The sequence below is a fragment of the Callionymus lyra genome, chromosome 1 (genome assembly GCF_982586985.1).
Source record: "Callionymus lyra chromosome 1, fCalLyr1.hap1.1, whole genome shotgun sequence".
NCBI lineage: Eukaryota > Metazoa > Chordata > Actinopteri > Syngnathiformes > Callionymidae > Callionymus > Callionymus lyra.
Window position 1 is genome coordinate 49290884 of NC_141818.1, and position 17495 is coordinate 49308378.

General features: G+C 38.5%; 2 protein-coding genes across 4 annotated transcripts in view; both read left to right on the forward strand.

Moving 5' to 3' along the window:
- The first annotated feature begins 813 nt into the window (after positions 1-813).
- On the forward strand, positions 814-6608 carry psmd12 (proteasome 26S subunit, non-ATPase 12). The gene is made up of 11 exons (XM_087811156.1): positions 814-1005; positions 1347-1406; positions 1869-1997; positions 2081-2188; positions 2277-2381; positions 2580-2729; positions 3701-3835; positions 3921-4033; positions 4183-4357; positions 4446-4523; positions 6158-6608. Exons 1-11 carry the CDS (start codon positions 895-897, stop codon positions 6365-6367), a joined length of 1374 nt encoding a protein of 457 aa, XP_087667282.1. The 5' UTR covers positions 814-894; the 3' UTR covers positions 6368-6608.
- A 987-nt stretch (positions 6609-7595) lies between these two features.
- helz (helicase with zinc finger) overlaps positions 7596-17495 on the forward strand; it is a 29054-nt gene continuing 19154 nt past the window's right edge. For all 3 annotated transcript variants that reach the window (XM_087811168.1, XM_087811184.1, XM_087811176.1), the window contains exons 1-14: positions 7596-7642; positions 11434-11663; positions 11751-11787; positions 11939-12063; positions 13314-13370; positions 13532-13580; positions 13821-13896; positions 13993-14191; positions 14468-14575; positions 14657-14798; positions 15524-15673; positions 15789-16059; positions 16726-16852; positions 16929-17141. In XM_087811168.1, coding sequence (XP_087667294.1) covers positions 7636-7642; positions 11434-11663; positions 11751-11787; positions 11939-12063; positions 13314-13370; positions 13532-13580; positions 13821-13896; positions 13993-14191; positions 14468-14575; positions 14657-14798; positions 15524-15673; positions 15789-16059; positions 16726-16852; positions 16929-17141 — 1791 coding nt within the window. In that variant the 5' untranslated portion in view covers positions 7596-7635. The remainder of the gene's footprint in view (positions 7643-11433; positions 11664-11750; positions 11788-11938; positions 12064-13313; positions 13371-13531; positions 13581-13820; positions 13897-13992; positions 14192-14467; positions 14576-14656; positions 14799-15523; positions 15674-15788; positions 16060-16725; positions 16853-16928; positions 17142-17495) is intronic.

The window sequence follows — 17495 nt, forward strand, 5'->3', positions numbered from 1 at the left end:
AAAATTCAGTATAAAAACGTTTCCATGGTAGGATTTAAAATTGAACTGTTCACATCAAGTGTTTACATCAAGTGTGTATATATAACATATTAATTATATATTTAATTATTTAAAAAATTATAATAATTTAAATTTAAAACGTAATATTTTCAAAAGGATTGATTTTTCACCTAGATTTCGATATTCTAATTCCAATAATTCAAAAATAAATGTTCTTAATTCAATTTTTTTTGATTCAATATAAATTTGTTGGTATACTAGTGTCCCCATGAAATACTAAATGAGTACTAAGCTACTTGATTGAACTCTGAGCCAATCATATCATAATCATATCATGATCACATGCACGTCAATTCAGGTGTTTTCCTAATAATCTACTTTGTTTTGACAATTCTTGGGTCTCAGAAAATATCTTATGTCATTCATTTTAAATATTCGAATTATTGGATGCATTTATTCAATTAAATAGTTTGAAAAATGAAATGTTAGATTCCACAATTTAATATTCTGATGGCACTGATCCAAACGTCCGTAGATTTGCATCCTTTCCTGCCTGATCTGAACCCATGTCCGAGCGTCTTAAAGACGCCTGGATATAAAGGTTTTCTGATGGAGGTTGATTTACACACAAAACCCCTATTCATAAAACAGTGGTACAGTAAACACACCAGATTGCACAATGGCGATTTAAATTGTTTTTGATATTCAAATCCATGACTTATTACCAGCTTTCACTGGGGTCCTCGCGGCGCCGTGGCCACCTCTTGTGATCTGCTCTCTGATTGGTTGGTTGTCGCAGGTTGGTTCCTTTGACAAGCAGTGGCTGCTCGGCTGAATAGCAACCGCTACATAAACATCATCACACCGTGACTTGTACTTCGCTGCACCGGCAACATGACGACCGAGGAACGAGCCGAGAGATCCGATGGGAAGATCGTGAAGATGGAGGTGGACTACAGTTCCACCGTGGATCAGCGGATCCCCGAGTGCGAGAAGATGGCTAAAGTAAGCGGCCGGTTAGACAGGCCTGAGCCGGCTGAGTCATGGTGCCTCAAACACCGCGAACATCTACGTCTATTCGTCTATTCTGTCTCTAGTTAACCGCTGTATTGTATAAATACTCTAGAATAGAAAGTTAAACCACCTTCGTGTCCGAACCAACTCAACGAACTATTTGTTATTTACCGCAGTTGAGTCTCTTTTGCTAAATTTGCTAGCGTCATGCTAACAGTGCTACTAGCTACTGTGGACCAGAGTGTTGCTTTTGATAACAAAGCCTCACATTTGCTCATAAAGATGACCATTTCATTATAGGCTGTGAAATAATGTGTGTTTTTCTGCTACAGGAGGGCAAATTACAAGAGGCTGTTGAGAGTCTGCTGTCGTTAGAAAAGCAAACCAGAACGGTAAGTGTTAGTCAATTACTCTAAAATACACTATTATAGTGTCTTAAACAGTGTCAATATATAGTGACTATGTTAGACGTGTTTATATGCAAAGTTACGTACATTTATCTGGAAAACGCGTCTTAAGTCCTGCGCATGATGTGAGGACTTTTTCAGTCAAAATAATGTTGTTTTTTTCTGTGCCCATAAGTTGATGCTATCATTTTTTCTTAACTAGTTGGATACATATTTAAATTGTTTTTTATTCTATTCTGTCATCATCACCAAAAATATATGTCGTTTTCACAACACTGATGATAAATGTTTTATTCTGAAAGGGTGAGTTAAGTAAGAAGATCCCTTAAGGGTTTGGTTCAAATGAAACATGTCTTTTTAAACCATTTTGGCCGTTTGAAGGTGTTTTGTATTGGTTGTATCTCTTCAAATTGTACGAACATTGTCTTTACTCATTTTCCGGTGAAGGCGTCCGACATGGTCTCCACCTCGAGGATCCTCGTGGCTGTGGTCCAGATGTGCCACGGGGCGAAGGATTGGGACGCACTGAACGAAAACATCATGTTGCTCTCAAAAAGACGAAGTCAGCTCAAGCAGGTATTTGCTGACGGGACTGGAGCTTTGGCAAACTTCTGACTAATGATGATGATGATGTTTGAAATTAAATTTTGTTCCAACAGGCTGTTGCTAAAATGGTACAAGAATGTTACAAGTACGTCGACACTGTGACTGACCTCGCGATCAAGCTGCGACTCATCGACACTCTTCGCACCGTGACTGCTGGAAAGGTTTGTGTTTGTTTTGTTTTTTAAATGTATTTTTGACTAACTTTAAACATTTAATTGGAAATAATTAGTTTTTTTTTCGCCCTCTAAGATCTATGTAGAGATTGAACGTGCAAGGCTGACGAAGACACTGGCTGGTATCAAGGAGCAAAGTGGAGATGTCAAGGAGGCAGCTTCCATTCTGCAGGAGCTCCAGGTAGACTTTGCTTCTTTTCTTTGTGTTTAGAGCATCGTTTTAAAGTCTTAATGCTGGAGTCTCAACATAACAAGGCTAAATACTCTTAAATCTAGGCCAGCAATGTGTTAATCATCCCAGTAGAATTCCTATATAGATAATGTGTCCATTAAAAAAACATGTTTTTCTCAAAGAGCTAATCAACCGTTTGCTTCACAGGTCGAGACTTACGGCTCAATGGAGAAGAAGGAAAAGGTGGAGTTTATCTTGGAGCAGATGAGGCTCTGCGTTGCTGTCAAGGACTACATTCGCACCCAGATCATCAGCAAGAAGATAAACACAAAGTTCTTCCAAGAGGAGGGCACAGAGGTAAACATGAACATTTGATCTGGACTAGTGGTTCGGCAACCTGCAGATCTTTCAGCCCCCTGATGCGGCTCGCTGAGGTTTTTGAAAACGAGTATGGGTATACTGTACATATAAACAATTTCCTTCGGGATCAATTAAGTTCTATCTATCTATAAATGTGGATATTTATTGTTTTCATAGTGCCGTAAAAACGAGCAGCTCTCTCTTCATTTTACTTTTTATTTAATGAAAAAAAGGTTGCTGCAGGACGTAAATATCCTATCAACCATGTCAACCTACTCATATTTTATATGAAATATCAAACTAGTCATATTTTAATTTCAACATTCTACTACTGGTGGTAGTGGTGGTGATTTATAGTTAACCGGTAGACTAGTCGCATGACGGAAAACTAGTCAAATTTGTTAGTTTTTCCAGCATCTACATGTATTTAGTTTATTGATACAACTGTTCTGTTTATAGATGTTCTTTTGAAAATATTGACCAGAGACTTGCAGTTAGTGGAGTCAGAAAGATAAGCAACAAATGAGGGATATTTACCCATTTTCTGTCCCTAGTGAGGGATCTGTCACCCATTTTCAAATTCCTACATCAGGCTTTGATGCAGAGGATGTGATTAGATGCACCGTAGACGACAATTAGAGAACAGTTAGCAGATCAGCTAGTAACAGACCTGTACATTATTATAAGTCATTTTTCCCCTTTATTTTCTATTCCGCAATGTTGATGATAATATCGGGATTTATATATATATGTCCTAAATGATATTACTCCTGATTACACTTCCTTATTATACATATAGCATTAGGGGGAAAACCCAACATAAGCATAATACATTTTTTTAAAAGGTTCTGTCTCTTTACTGTAGTAAACTGGTCCAAACGTCTCTCTTGAGTGGTAAAGGTTTCTGACCCCTGACCCAGATGGAGGCTGAAGATAAATCTTTTCTATGGTTGAATCTTTCTCGCCAGGAGCCGAAGTTGAAGTACTACAATCTGATGATCCAAGTGGACCAGCATGAGGGCTCCTATCTGTCCATCTGCAAACACTACCGTGCCATCTATGACACGCCGTGCATCCTGGAGGACAGCGGCAAGTGGCAGCAGGTGGGTGACGGTTTAAAAGGATGATGATGATGATGATAATGGTGGTGGTTGTGGTCTAGTATTTCAAATGTGTTTGTGGTCTAAGGCCCTGAAGAGCGTGGTGCTCTATGTGATCCTCGCTCCCTACGACAACGAGCAGTCGGACCTCGTGCACAGAATCAGTGCCGACAAGAAGCTGGAAGAAATTCCCAAATATAAGTAAGTCTTATTTTAGATTAAGCTATTTTAAGTTATAGCTTGAGACCCAGATTAACGTCTCTTGTAAAGGGACAGAGAATATATTTTCTCTCGCTCGTCTTCGCGGTTATTTGCTTGATAACGAAGGTCATGTCGATGTCTGTTTCAAGGGAGCTGCTGAAGCAGTTCACCACGATGGAGCTGATGCGCTGGGCCGCCCTGGTGGAGGATTATGGGAAGGAGCTGAGAGAAGGTTCGCCGGACAGCCCCTCCACAGACGTCTTCTCCTGCTCCGAAGAAGGAGAGAAGCGATGGAAGGACCTGAAGAACAGAGTCGTTGAACACGTACGTACCAAATTTTGATTGTTTACAGAACATGTCGGTGTAAAAAAAGTTTTGTATAAATGCTCGTGTTACATTTGATTCATTCCAGAACATAAGGATCATGGCCAAGTACTACACGAGGATCACAATGAAAAGGATGGCTGGACTCCTTGACCTCTCCATCGATGTAAGTTCTCTCGTAATCGCCAGGATTTCTTGACTCTTGTTTCCTTGAGAACATTTTATTTTTGCTACAGATGAAAGTGTGAACATGTGTCCCTAAATACACATTATTTATTTATTCCATTACACTTTTAAGTGTCTTATCATAACAAAGTTATCTCAAGACACTATACAGTTGAAGTAAGACTATAGCGGTGAAAGGAAAAACCGATCCAGCAACTCGACTATGAGTAAATCACAGTGCGGCGTTGGCGAGGAAAAACGTTCCTTTTAGAAGGCAGAAACCTCGAGCAGAACCAGACTCGTTGTTGACGGCCTCCTGCTGTGACCAGCTGGGAGTACTGGTAATATTATACTGGGAATATTACTAGTGTTATTTAATCTCGGGGGTCAATGGGGCATTCGATTTTTCAGCATCTATGCTTCATCATGAAAAAAACGATTAACTTTGTATGTTTTGTATTTTCCCCTCATCTTAATTGTAAATATTAAATGATTTTAATTTGGCTCTGGTAACACATCTGGCAAACAAATGTATCATATCATCTATTTAAATGTATCAAATATTATTAGTCTTCAATTTTGTAATTAAGTAAGTAATTTGTATTTATATAGTGCTTTTCCAGACCAGGGTCACAAAGTGTTTAAACAATCAAAACAATATTCAATAAACTATATATTTTAAAGATCAAGATAAAACTGAGAACAACACAGGAGTCTCAGAAAATGAAGGAAAAGCCTGAACAAATAAAAACATCTTAAGATGTTTCTTGAAGGAGTCAGTAGATCATCAAACACAGATGTTTCTTGAAGGAGTCAGTAGATCATCAAACACAGATGTTTCTTGAAGGAGTCAGTAGATCATCAAACACAGATGTTTCTTGAAGGAGTCAGTAGATCATCAAACACAGATGTTTCTTGAAGGAGTCAGTAGATCATCAAACACAGATGTTTCTTGAAGGAGTCAGTAGATCATCAAACACAGATGTTTCTTGAAGGAGTCAGTAGATCATCAAACACAGATGTTTCTTGAAGGAGTCAGTAGATCATCAAACACAGATGTTTCTTGAAGGAGTCAGTAGATCATCAAACACAGATGTTCCTTGAAGGAGTCAGTAGATCCATCAAGCGCAAAGAGAGAGGAAGATGGTTCCAAAGCTTAGCAGCAACAGTCTGGAAGGATTTCTCTCCTCTGGTCCGGAAGTTCAAGAACCATCAGTAGATTCTGATCCACGGACCTCAGAGCCCGAACTGGGGTGTAAGTCTGGATCAGATCACTGATGGAAGGTCTGACCATGAATAGATCTGAAAGTAAAAAACAGAATTTTAAAATGATCCTGAAAGAAACTGGCAGCCAGTGAAGAGTTTGAAGGAGAAATGTGAGTTCTTCTACTAGAGCGGCTCAGAATTCTGGCTGCAGAGTTTTGTATGAACTGCAGGCGAGACGCATCCTTCTGGTTTAGACATGATAACCAACTGTTACAATAGTCCAGGTGAGAAGACACAAACGCATGGATAACAAGCTCCAGATCATGTTTTGACAACATTTTCCGAAGTTTAGAGATTTTTCTCAGTTGAAAACTCAGTTGATTTTGCGTGTTTGGATAGCTGTTCATTTTTGTTTCTCTCTTCCACCAGGAATCCGAGGAATTTCTCTCCAGCCTCGTCGTCAACAAGACCATCTACGCCAAAGTGGACCGCCTGGCCGGGATCATCAACTTCCAGAGGCCCAAGGATCCCAACGACCTGCTCAACGACTGGTCGCACAAACTCAACTCCCTCATGTCTCTGGTCAACAAGACCACACATCTCATCGCCAAGGAGGAGATGATCCACAATCTCCAGTAAAAAAAAAAAGAAAACGGCTGTAATGTTTCCATTGTTGTCATTTTCCTTCTGTTTTTTTTGTTTTTTTTGCGGTAACTTTGAAGCATCTGACCACACAGACGAGCTTCTGTGTAAACTCGCCAGAGAAAAAAAACAATTTGACTTTTTCCTTCTGCTATTAAGACATTTTATTACAGCTGTCTTCAATTATCAGTGGAAATGTGTTTGAAAATATAAATAAACAAGACATTTGTATAAATAATGTTATAACTGAGATGTTTATTAATTTTAAATCGCACATCGCATCCGACGAGTGGTGGGAACTGAACAGATATTTGTTTGATACTTGTTTTTTTTTAAAGGCCATTATTAGCAATCGCTGCTATTTATGTTAAACAAGTAGTCTAAAAATGTTATGGTTAAATATTTCTGAATGGTTTTACTCATTTGAAGATAAACCAATGAAGGAGAATATACAATATAACTAGCAAATAAATAATAGAAACAATTCATACCATGTAGTACTAAACTCTCAAGATCATCGCATGGTTGTTTAAAAACTGACGCCACAAACGCTCAAACACCGTTCAACAAAAAAAATGGATTGAGAACAAAAACATCACTCGCAGGTGTTAATAGTATTTAAAACACATAATAAAAGACATGTTTTAGTCTTTTGAATATAAAGGGACGTAGATCAGGCGAGGTTTCGAAAGATGTGTCTTTTTTTCCAAGAAACTATGTCGGAAGATCAAAAGAAGTTGAGTAAAACTTCCAGTTAAACTGTTATGTTATCAGTTTTATCTTGATCTTTAAAGTATATACTTTATTGAATATTGTTTCGATTGTTTAAGCGCTTAGTCACCCTGGTCTGGAAAAGCTCTATACAAATAAGAATTACTTACTTACTTACTTAAAAATACAAAATTGATTTAATTTTTAATTCTTAACAAATTGACAAATAAATTTAATTTAATATTATCAATTAATGTGATATTTAAACATGTAAAAAAAAAAAAAGAGCATCAATAGTTTAAAAATATTAATTCGCTATATAGTGTATTTTAAAGGAAACTAATAAAAACATCACGGTATATATATATATATATATTTTCAATAATAAGTGACAACAAGTGACCCCCACACCACAGTCACGTGACGCCTCCATAAATATTTGGGGGGTGGGGGGGGCGCACGCGCACACGCACGCTGCCGCTCAACCTTCAGCCGAACATCCCACTATGCTTTGCGACGGTCTGACAAGTGGATCCAAGATGGCGTAGAAAGTAATGCTAGGTAAGTGTTGACTTGTCATTTTCACTCGTCCCTTTTCCGCGCCGAGTCTTTTGTCGTGATCCCCGCCGTTCGTCGCGGGGCGACGCCGGGGTTGCGGTGGAGCGTGTGCACGGCCGAGGGCTGCGGTGTCGACCCGGTTATATAAGCCCGGGCTCCGTGGAAAATGTACGGGCCCCGAAGCCGTTTTGTTTCGGTGAACCCAGAGCTAGTAGCTTGCGTTGCTAACTAGCCGTTAGCTGCTAACGTTGGTCGGTCCAGCCTTCTTTCCACTCGCTGCCCGAGGTTAGTGCACGCACTGGGGCCGTGCTTTTCTGGGGCTAACATGCTAAATGCACGAACATACACCCGGTGGACGCTGTCACTGCACTTTGATATATATTCCCAGAGAAAGTTCTCCGGCGATATGGAGTCTCTTTCTACGCCACTGGAGCCGCAAGAACTTGTCAAAACAAGCAACTTTCAACCGCTGCGTTCGACCGTGTGCGAGCGAGACCAGTTATTTTAGCTTAAAATGAGTTAGTTTTCTGGTGTGTGACCGTTTTTTTTACTGCCCAGAGCTTAACGATGCCCCCTTTTTTTCCCCTTCCTTCCCTTGTGATCCAGTCCTTTGTAACGGTCTGTCATCTCACCATCACTGTAACACTTGATCTTTTCCCCTGAAACATCTCATTGTTACGGATCACGTGGTCCTGTGACTCCCCCTGAGGTTGTTGACGTTTCAAATATATTCTTAATAGTGTTGTTGCCACAATACCAAAGTAAAAACCAGTGAATACTTCAGATACCCTTCGATACCAATGATTCATAAAAGAATCATGTACTATAGGTACACGTATACTTATTATAAAAAATCATCTTACATTTAAAATGTGCAGATAAACAAGAAAAAAAATACATCTATTAGATAAAAACAGTGGTAATGAGCAGCCTTCAAGTATGATAACAAACTGATGCTGTGTCTCAAATCACATACTTGTGTACTCAAAGTTAGTATTTTTAGTGCGTAAGTAAGTAATTTGTATTTATATAGCGCTTTTCCAGACCAGGTGCGTCTCAATTCTTAGTATGCGACATTTAGTGCTCGATACACACTAAATTGTCACTAAAACGCCCACAAAACTGAGTATGGTTCGATGGACACTGTCTACCCCTAAACGGCTCCATCTTAGTGACGTTGTAAACGGAAGTTACGTCATATATATGCATATATATATATATATATATATATATGCATATATATATATTACAGGTCTATTTTCAGCCAACAGTAGAAGGATGACATGTCTTCGCTGCTGATACCGGCGTAAATATGTCACCAATATTTCGTTTCTCATATTTTTTCTTTATTTCTTCTTCCAAACTTGCAAAACGTGCTGCCAGCAGGTGTCGCTAGTGTTCCTACAGCTTGTTGCAACCATCGTTAAATAGTAGTAGAAGAAGTTGTCGCGTCATTTCCTGTTAGTGCGTAGCGGCAGTGTTTGATTTGAGACAAACTATCCGTGGAGGATTAGTTACTAGTTAGTACGTACACTATCCTGATGCACACTATCTTCTAGTATACTATGAGAAGTATGCAATTTGAGACACAGCATATAATACATTTGTCATATAAATGTGCAAATGAACAACAAAACCTTCAACCATTAGATTGAAACATGGATGAGCAGACGATAAATATACATTCTGTGAGTGTCGGCTCCAGATCTTCTTCTGTGTTTTATTTCAAATATCATGAGTTCAGTTGATCTTCAAGAAGCATCTCATGACGTTACGTAACAATATCATCGCGTTAACAATCAACGAGTATTACAAACGTGCACCTCTGTAGTGTCTTTCTACTAGTGGAACGTGTGTTCGTTTAAGTGGAATGTGACTCGAGGTATAGCGAAACAGAAATCCACACATCTTTAACTCTTTAAACAAGTCGGCGTGTCCTTCCAGTGTTTGGCGAGTTCAACGCGTTTCTTCCGAGCTTCAGCGAGTCACTGTTTGTGGGTCAGTTTTTGAATCCGAATCGAGGGTTAATAATAATAATAATCTACATTCATCCATCTCAGAGATTCAGTATTTCCAAATGCAACTCTGACTGGCAGTTATTATCAATAAGACGTCGTGTTTAACTCTAAATATCAGAAGACATTCTTTTTGCATCATCTTCAGCGCACACACTGCTAAGAACTCGTGTATTCAATACGTAACAAGCTGCTACCGTTGCGTTTTCGACGTGTTGGTACGAAAGTATTGGTGGAAAACCTTCAATTTGAATCAGTTGTAAAAAAAAATCTTGTTGCCAGGTTTTTTTGTATGTCAGTTAAATCCTGACTGAATCTTACACAATCGATGTAAAGACATGTTACAGACGTAGCTTTTCCGCATTCTCAGAAACGAGAATATCTTCGTGATCCTAGTATAATCCTCAAATAATCTAGATGGCTGTATCATGGCAATCATTATTCTTGTTTGATTCTAAAAACAAAAAAAACCCTGAAAATATTTGTTGATGTGACTTGCATTAGTATTAAGACAACTTTCTGAACCCAATACACGTTCCTTGATGGAAAAGACGTCACTTACGTAAGTGTCTTATTTAATTGTTGGCCATTCTTTAACCATCTCTAGCTGTTTATTCCTTCTTTTTGGTCCTTGTCCCTTATTCTTTTTTTTGCCTTTTGCTCATATCTCCACTGAGATGACAGGATCCTATACTGAAAAAAAAAAAGTATTGATTTACAAATGTATATACATTTTGAAATGTATCACATGAAGCAAACAATAATTCAAATCCTTAAAGTCACTCTTTGTTACAATGCAATTTATTAAATAATTTAAATATATTTTTTTAATCTAAATTTCCATTGATTTTCAGGAAACCATTGTCATGGTAGAAACATACCGAGACACGCCTGCTTTCTAAATCTCCAGCTCGCACACATAATCTCAGTTTTATTGAGTATTTATCGTGGACTGTTTTGAGGGGGACGGCTCCAGATGTCTTCGACCCAATAGTTTAACGTTCGCACACGAATGTCGCTTGGCATGAATGCACAGATGACTGATAGAGTATTGTTTTCTTGATGAATTAATGAAAACCTTTTTATTGATTGACAGCTGGCAGTCTTGACTAAATTGAATGTTATCTTCCCGATATGTTGTATAGATAATACATTGAATAATTGAACATTTGAGTAAAGCTTGTATTATTCCATTAATTCATTACTTTTGTAATGAATTATAGTGGCAACTTCTTATTACATAAATGGCAGATTATTGTTATTATTTTTTTGTTTACCAGAGAAGTATTGCATTTATGTGTTTACCAAAGAAGTATTGCATTTATATGTTGCTTTTATGTCCCTTAATATGAGAAAATTCCACATTCCAGCGTTATCCGTCTGGTCTCGTTTTTGGTCGAATTTGACTCAATCTGTATCAGTTTATCTAATCTGGCAGGCGTCAATACTTTTGGGATTCAATAAGAGAAAAAAAATTCAACACTGGAAAAATATGTGATCAAGAAATATTATAAAAAAAACAACTAAACTACTTTGTGCTTTAGAAGCAAAAAGAACACCCAAATATACTTTTTATTAGTTGTATAGGGTGTTTGTTATAGGTTTTGTTTTTTCATTTAACCTAATTGTATTAATAAATTCAATCAGTTTTCTATAATTTAATTGAAAATGTCAGTTTGTTTCAAAGCACTATTTGATTAAAAAAAAAAAGTCTATATTGGACTAATTTCTTTTTATGCATCGCTCTATTCCTAACCCTTGTTTGTTTTTGCCCTGCAGTCATGGCAGACAGGAGAGCGGAGAAGTCATGTGAAGAAGCCGGTAGATCGTTGAGCAGGCATGAATACGAGGCTACGGTCAGCCTCACCACAGAGGCCTTGGTGGTCCTTGCACCGGACGTCCAGCCATCTTGTGCCCCTGGCTCTCCAAGCACTTCAAACCTAGCTTTCTCTTCGGGTTCGCTCCGCAGCCGTGCTCTACTTTATCGCATCGCTGCCTTCCTTCAACTAGTAAGTGATTACAAACACAATTAGGTGACATCAGCAAACATGCCAATGTCAATCAATAAGTGACTTTTTATCCTTAAAACCCAACAGAAAAACTATGATGAAGCAGATGAAGACTGCAGAAACGGTGAGGAATAGGATGAGAATGAGGCGGAACTTTCCGTTATTAAATGCTCTTTGTTTGTGTAGTTGTGGTGCAACTGTACATTATATACATTGTGTTGTAATGATTGATAGATTATGGAGAGAATAAATTGTAACGTATGTTTCATTCCTAGTTCTGGCAGAGGAGATCGCACGAGGAGACGGTGCTCTTCAGGCCAGCTTGCGTTCAATGGTATTGGATGGCAGCCTGCAGGAGGTGGCGAGCATCCTTTCTAAAACCCTGTTTGGAGAGCAAATGGTACGATTATGTTTTACATTATTATAGTGGGCAATAACTGCCTCCAATGATTAGTGATTGCACTGATAATTACAGCTATTTTGATAAAGATTGTCATCACAATTATTCACGATGAAGATTCATCTCAGAACTTTATTTGCTCGAGAGCTCATGGATTATTTTCAGAGTCATCTGTTCATTTTAGAGTTATAGACAAAAATGTTTGTTCATTTTAATGTAGTGACAGGAGCTTGGTTGTCTTCGTCTTCGTCCAAAAAGACACTTAAAAAAAACATCCAAATACCTCCAGACTGCTCGTCTGTAACGTCCCTCTTGGACTGAAGCCTCCACATGAGGAATTGTTCTGGAAAAACTTGAATAAGTCCACATTTTGAACTCGCTTGTAGCAAAAGCTTTAAGAATAACTAGCGATACAGACAGGAAGTACTCGGACAGGAGGGCTGTATGCGCTTCTGCGGAACAAGGTTTCAATATGGCTTTATGAAGATTGTCTGGAGGTGAGTTTGAAATATGGATTAATTTAGTCATTTTCAAAAGAATTCTTCTCATGTCGAAGCTTCAATCCAAGAGAGATAGTCAAGCAGTACGGAGGTGTTTAGATGTTTTTAAGTGTCTTTTTGAACTAAGATTAAGACAGACAACTGAGCTCCAGTCGCAACATTAAAATGAACAAACATTTTTGTCTTTAACTCTAAAAAGAGCACATTAATTTGAAACAAATCAACATTAGTCGACATCAGAGTAGAAAACGAGTGAAGTGAGTTGATCCTTAAAATGTGTATTGCTTCGGTTTTAGTTAGTTTACTTGTTAAATCTAAAATCACATTGAACTTTGTCAAAGCTACACTAGCTCCACTTTTTGTGCTGTTTTTAAGGAAGTGTCTCATCCCTGTAAATGGCACTTCCTCTTGTTTTTGGTTTATTTCTCCCAGTCTTGCTAAAAACAATGCAATATCTATATGTTGTGCAGTCGTTTCAACCATGACCAACATTGTTATATTGTCTATATTTTCATGAATATTATATTGTCTATATTTTCATGTCTCTCCACTTGTTGTATTACAAACTTATTTTTGTGCATTTACTATTTTAATTTTGAAATATCTCTAAGGGTTTATTCTAGCTTTGGTGCGTCACGTCAGTTCAGTGCTATTTCTTAAATTATATAAAATAACGTTAATTACATTAAAAACACTTTAACAAATGACTATCTAATGAGTGCAATCCTGCCTTCTTCTCATTTTCCACAGAATGGTATTATTACAAAAGACGTGTCCCGGTTAAAAATGCTCTTTTCCCAAATAGAGGTAAGACACAGAGCATTAGTTTTATTTTACACAGTTTCTCTGAATGGTCAACACATTTGTTTAACTTTGTTTTTCCTCCCTTGCATTTTGTTTTCATCGTTTCGTAAAGTTAAACGATTTTTATCTTCTGCATCCAACGTTTTAATCTTTGGCTGTTTCAGGCTGTGAAGCGAGAGATGCCTCCTGAATTCATGGAAGATCAAGAGGAAGGTTAGAAATTCTTTCGTATAGTTTGATATTGGTTTATTTGATTTAATAGAATTGAATGTCAATAACTGAAAAAGCAAAAAAAAAAAAAAAAGAGGTACATTTCCGTCTAATAAAATTGATTAACTATTATTTATCAAACAATTCTATTCACTGACTGAGACTAGATTCAAGGGTAGTTTTATCTCTTCTTCCTCATAGAAATGTATTACATTTGTTTCTATCGACTTTGCTCATCGACAGAGGTCCAGGATGGCTGGCAGTTCCGCCCTCCGCCTCGAGGTGTCACTAGCAGCGAGGAGTACACGCTCTGCAAAAGGTACATTCATCCTTGCCAACTTTTACACTGAACTTTGTTTGTTTGTTTCTCTCCAGAAAGGATTTGAAATGAGAATCCCTTTTGCTTTGTCCACAGGTATTTGGAGCAGGGTTTGTGCCGTTATGGTGCACAATGTACCTCGGCCCATTCTCAAGAGGAGCTGATGGAGTGGCAGAAGCGCTACGCCTCTCGTCTGATCCGACTCAAGCAGCAGCAGGAGAGCAAACACTTCACGGAAAACTACATAGAAGCCCTGATAGAAAAGTGGATGAATTCCCTCTCTCCTGAAAAAGTGGTAAGTATAACTGGGTGTAGTTTGTGGCTTCCTGTTGTTTTTGTTTAAATGTCATTCTTGATTGGCATAGAATCCAACACGAATGAGTAATTGTAGATAAATCTAATAATATTTCTTATCTTAGTTAATAACGTGTTTTAAACGGTTGTGAAATAAATTCATAACTGTTTTAATAAGGTGTGAAGTTGGATCCTTTAGATTTTCCATACACTAGAACCATTGCTGATTCCCTTTTAACTCCCGTTTTTGATCCGAGTATTTTCTTCTCCTCTCAAGCTAAGCGACTGTCTTGAAGGAGTTCTGGTAGAAACCAACTCCAGCCTATCTGTGACCGTCTCCACCAAGAGGTCCGCCCACTCCTGGACCTTCTCGTTTTTGTGCAAGGTAATAAACACATTATCAATACAATGTTCATCTATGTGGATGAGAAGTTATTCTGAACGTGTGCCTCTGTTGTGTTTCAAGCCTGCTAGAAAGCTGCATCGTATCGCCCTGTTGTACGACGCTCACCGGCCACACTTCTTCATCACTGGTGTGTCTTCTGGGGAGAAGCTTCAGGCTCTTCCAGATGGCTCCCAGGAGTGGACCTCGGGAGAGGAAACCGCCAGTAAGTTGTGTTTTTTATGAAGTATTATGAACTTGGAAATTATAACTGTACTATTTACCCCTTTTATTTAAAGTGGCAGCTCACCCAAAATTCTGAATTCACTCATTTTCTACTCACCCTCATGTCGACTAATGTTGGATTTTGTTGTAGCAGCTGGAGCTCCAAATGAGTCTATATTTGAAGCCTGTTTGCAGCAGAAACTCCCAGTCTCTCAGCTCTTGGAGCCCAAGTGTCTCTACGTTCAAACACATCACACGATTTATGATGATAATATGGAAGGAAGCTTAAAATATGGTTTAATTTAGTTCTTCTAGACTTCTGAACAAGTCCTCTTGTCGAGGCTTCAATAAAAGACGTTACAGACGAGCAGTCTGGAGGTGTTTGGTTGTTTTTAAGTGTCTTTGTGGACGAAGATGAAGACAAAGACAAGTGAGCTCCTCTCGCTACATTAAAATGAACAAACATTTTTGTCTAACTATAAAAAAAAATGACTCTGAAAATAATCCAACATTAGTGGACATGAGGGTGAGTAGAACATGAGTGACATTTGAATTTTGGGTGAACTGTCACTTTAATATATGTATTAATGTGTCCTTATGACATTTTAAATTAGATAAGACATTCAGAGTAAATTTATCACAAAGAGTTTAATGTTCAAGTTAATTTTTAATAATAAAATAATGTACCCTGAGAGAAAAAAAACTGTTTTTCTCTGACCTTCACAGCAGACAATGGGATGGACCACTGTGTCTACAAGGTCACTGTTGGCTTCAGCACAGAAATCTTCGGTACCTTCCGGCAGACTGTAGTTTTTGACTTCGGCTCAGAGCCTGTGCTCATGCAGAGGGTGATGGTGGACGCCGCCTCCATCGAAGGTATGTCGAGTCTCGAACAGTTTTATTACTTGAATGTTAAAAACACAACGTTACAGAGAAATGAAGTGGAAACATCTATTGATCCCCCTCGACATAAATCCACCTTCTTTCCCAGACCTCGAGCACCTGCTGGCAGCCAGGCAGCAACTGTTGATCTCGGCCAAACGTTGGGACTCTTCCTGCAAGACCATCGTAGAGTTTGTTCCCAACGACGGCATGGCCGAGTTGGAGCGCAGCCTCTTGTGCAGATATCAGATCCCCCTGTCGGCCGACCAGCTCTTCACCCAGTCGGTGCTGGATAAGACTCTGACTAAAGAAAACTACCAGGCCCGACTGCATGACCTCCTCTACATCGAGGAGATTGCACAGTACAAGGAAGTTAGCAAGTAAGTCAAAGGGTTTGTCGTGCCGTCACTTTGTTTGGGACTCCTTTTGACTTGTATTTACGTATACTAAAGGTTAACCGTTTAGATTAAATATTAACAATTCAGAAAGTATTTTTAACTACTATATATATATGAACATTCCCAAAACAGAATAATTATAACAAAATCAATAAATGGAATGCCTTATGATGATAAATAAATTAAATGTTCTCTTTATTTTAACGGTGTTAATCCACTGCCTCACTTCAGGTTTAATAGCTTTGAATCTATTCTTTGACTTTCTAGATTAAGTAAGATTCTCACCAAATTCTGATAGTCCTTTTGAACAAATCACCTCTGACGTGACATGATTCGTGTTAGAAAAAGAACAGGGGATCTTGTATCCTTTCATTTTATAGTTGAGTTTGTGTACATTATTCGAGAAGAGCTGGATTGTTGGATGTTATTTTTTAGGTTAGTGCTTCACATCATCATTTCACCGCAAGGTGTCACTGTTGACACATTTATATATATAAATATATATATATAGATATATATATATATACTGTATATATATATCTATATATATCCAAGTTAAAGTCAATTCATTAGATTTGGTTTTTGCTTCAGTTTCTCTTTCAGGAAACTATTTCAGGACAAAACATTGATGTATTTACATTTTTTTAGGTTTAACATCAAAGTGAATCTTCAACTGGTCAATAGTTTCATGCTGACCGGTATTTCGGTCGGAGCCAAGTATGCTGTGAATGGGCAGCTGTTTGCACGTTTCAAACTCACAGAAACGCTCTCTGAGGTAAAATCCTGCACACGTTTATTTTGTGCTCTTGCAAAATGGCTGACTTACGTGAGACACGTTTGTCCCGCTTCAGGACACGTTGGCGGGGCGACTGGTCATGACCAAGGTGAACTCTGTCCTGGTGCTGCCTCTGGGCCGCAAGGGTCTCGCCTGCCAGCCACCGCCGGGGGTCAAAGAGCGAGTGTACGAAGCGGTCATTGAGGAGAAGACCAAGGATTACATCTTCCTGAGGATTTGCAAGGACTGCTGCGATGAACTGTGCCTGCAGCCCGACAGAGAGTTGCAGGTAATACAAGTGGGAGTTTAAGAGCGAGGACTCGATCTCCTCTGCTTTGACGGGGAATCCTGAATAATATTTGGAACCTGACAGCAGTAGTAAGATTCAAGCTTCTTTATTTGGAACATTTTTATCAGGTTGCTACAAATTAGGGCTGAACGATCAATCGCATTTACGATATAATCGCGGTATTTAAAAATGCCATTATTATATCGCACAGGTTGCGATTTAATTTAATTTTGGAGCAGTCAAAATGACTTTCAAGCGGAGAGAGACGCTTGAACCCGCTGATCAGTGACGTCTACAGAAGCTAAAGAGCAGCAGAAGAAACAAACTACAGTGTTTTCAACAACTTTACATCCT

What these genes read in the sequence shown, in the direction of transcription:
- psmd12 (XM_087811156.1), top strand. Translation starts at nt 895, where the DNA reads ATGACGACCGAGGAACGAGCCGAGAGATCCGATGGGAAGATCGTGAAG. An exon ending in GACGAAGTCAGCTCAAGCAG is followed by an intron (nt 1,998 to 2,080) that starts GTATTTGCTGAC and finishes TTGTTCCAACAG; the next exon opens with GCTGTTGCTAAAATGGTACA. An exon ending in GCACCGTGACTGCTGGAAAG is followed by an intron (nt 2,189 to 2,276) that starts GTTTGTGTTTGT and finishes TCGCCCTCTAAG; the next exon opens with ATCTATGTAGAGATTGAACG.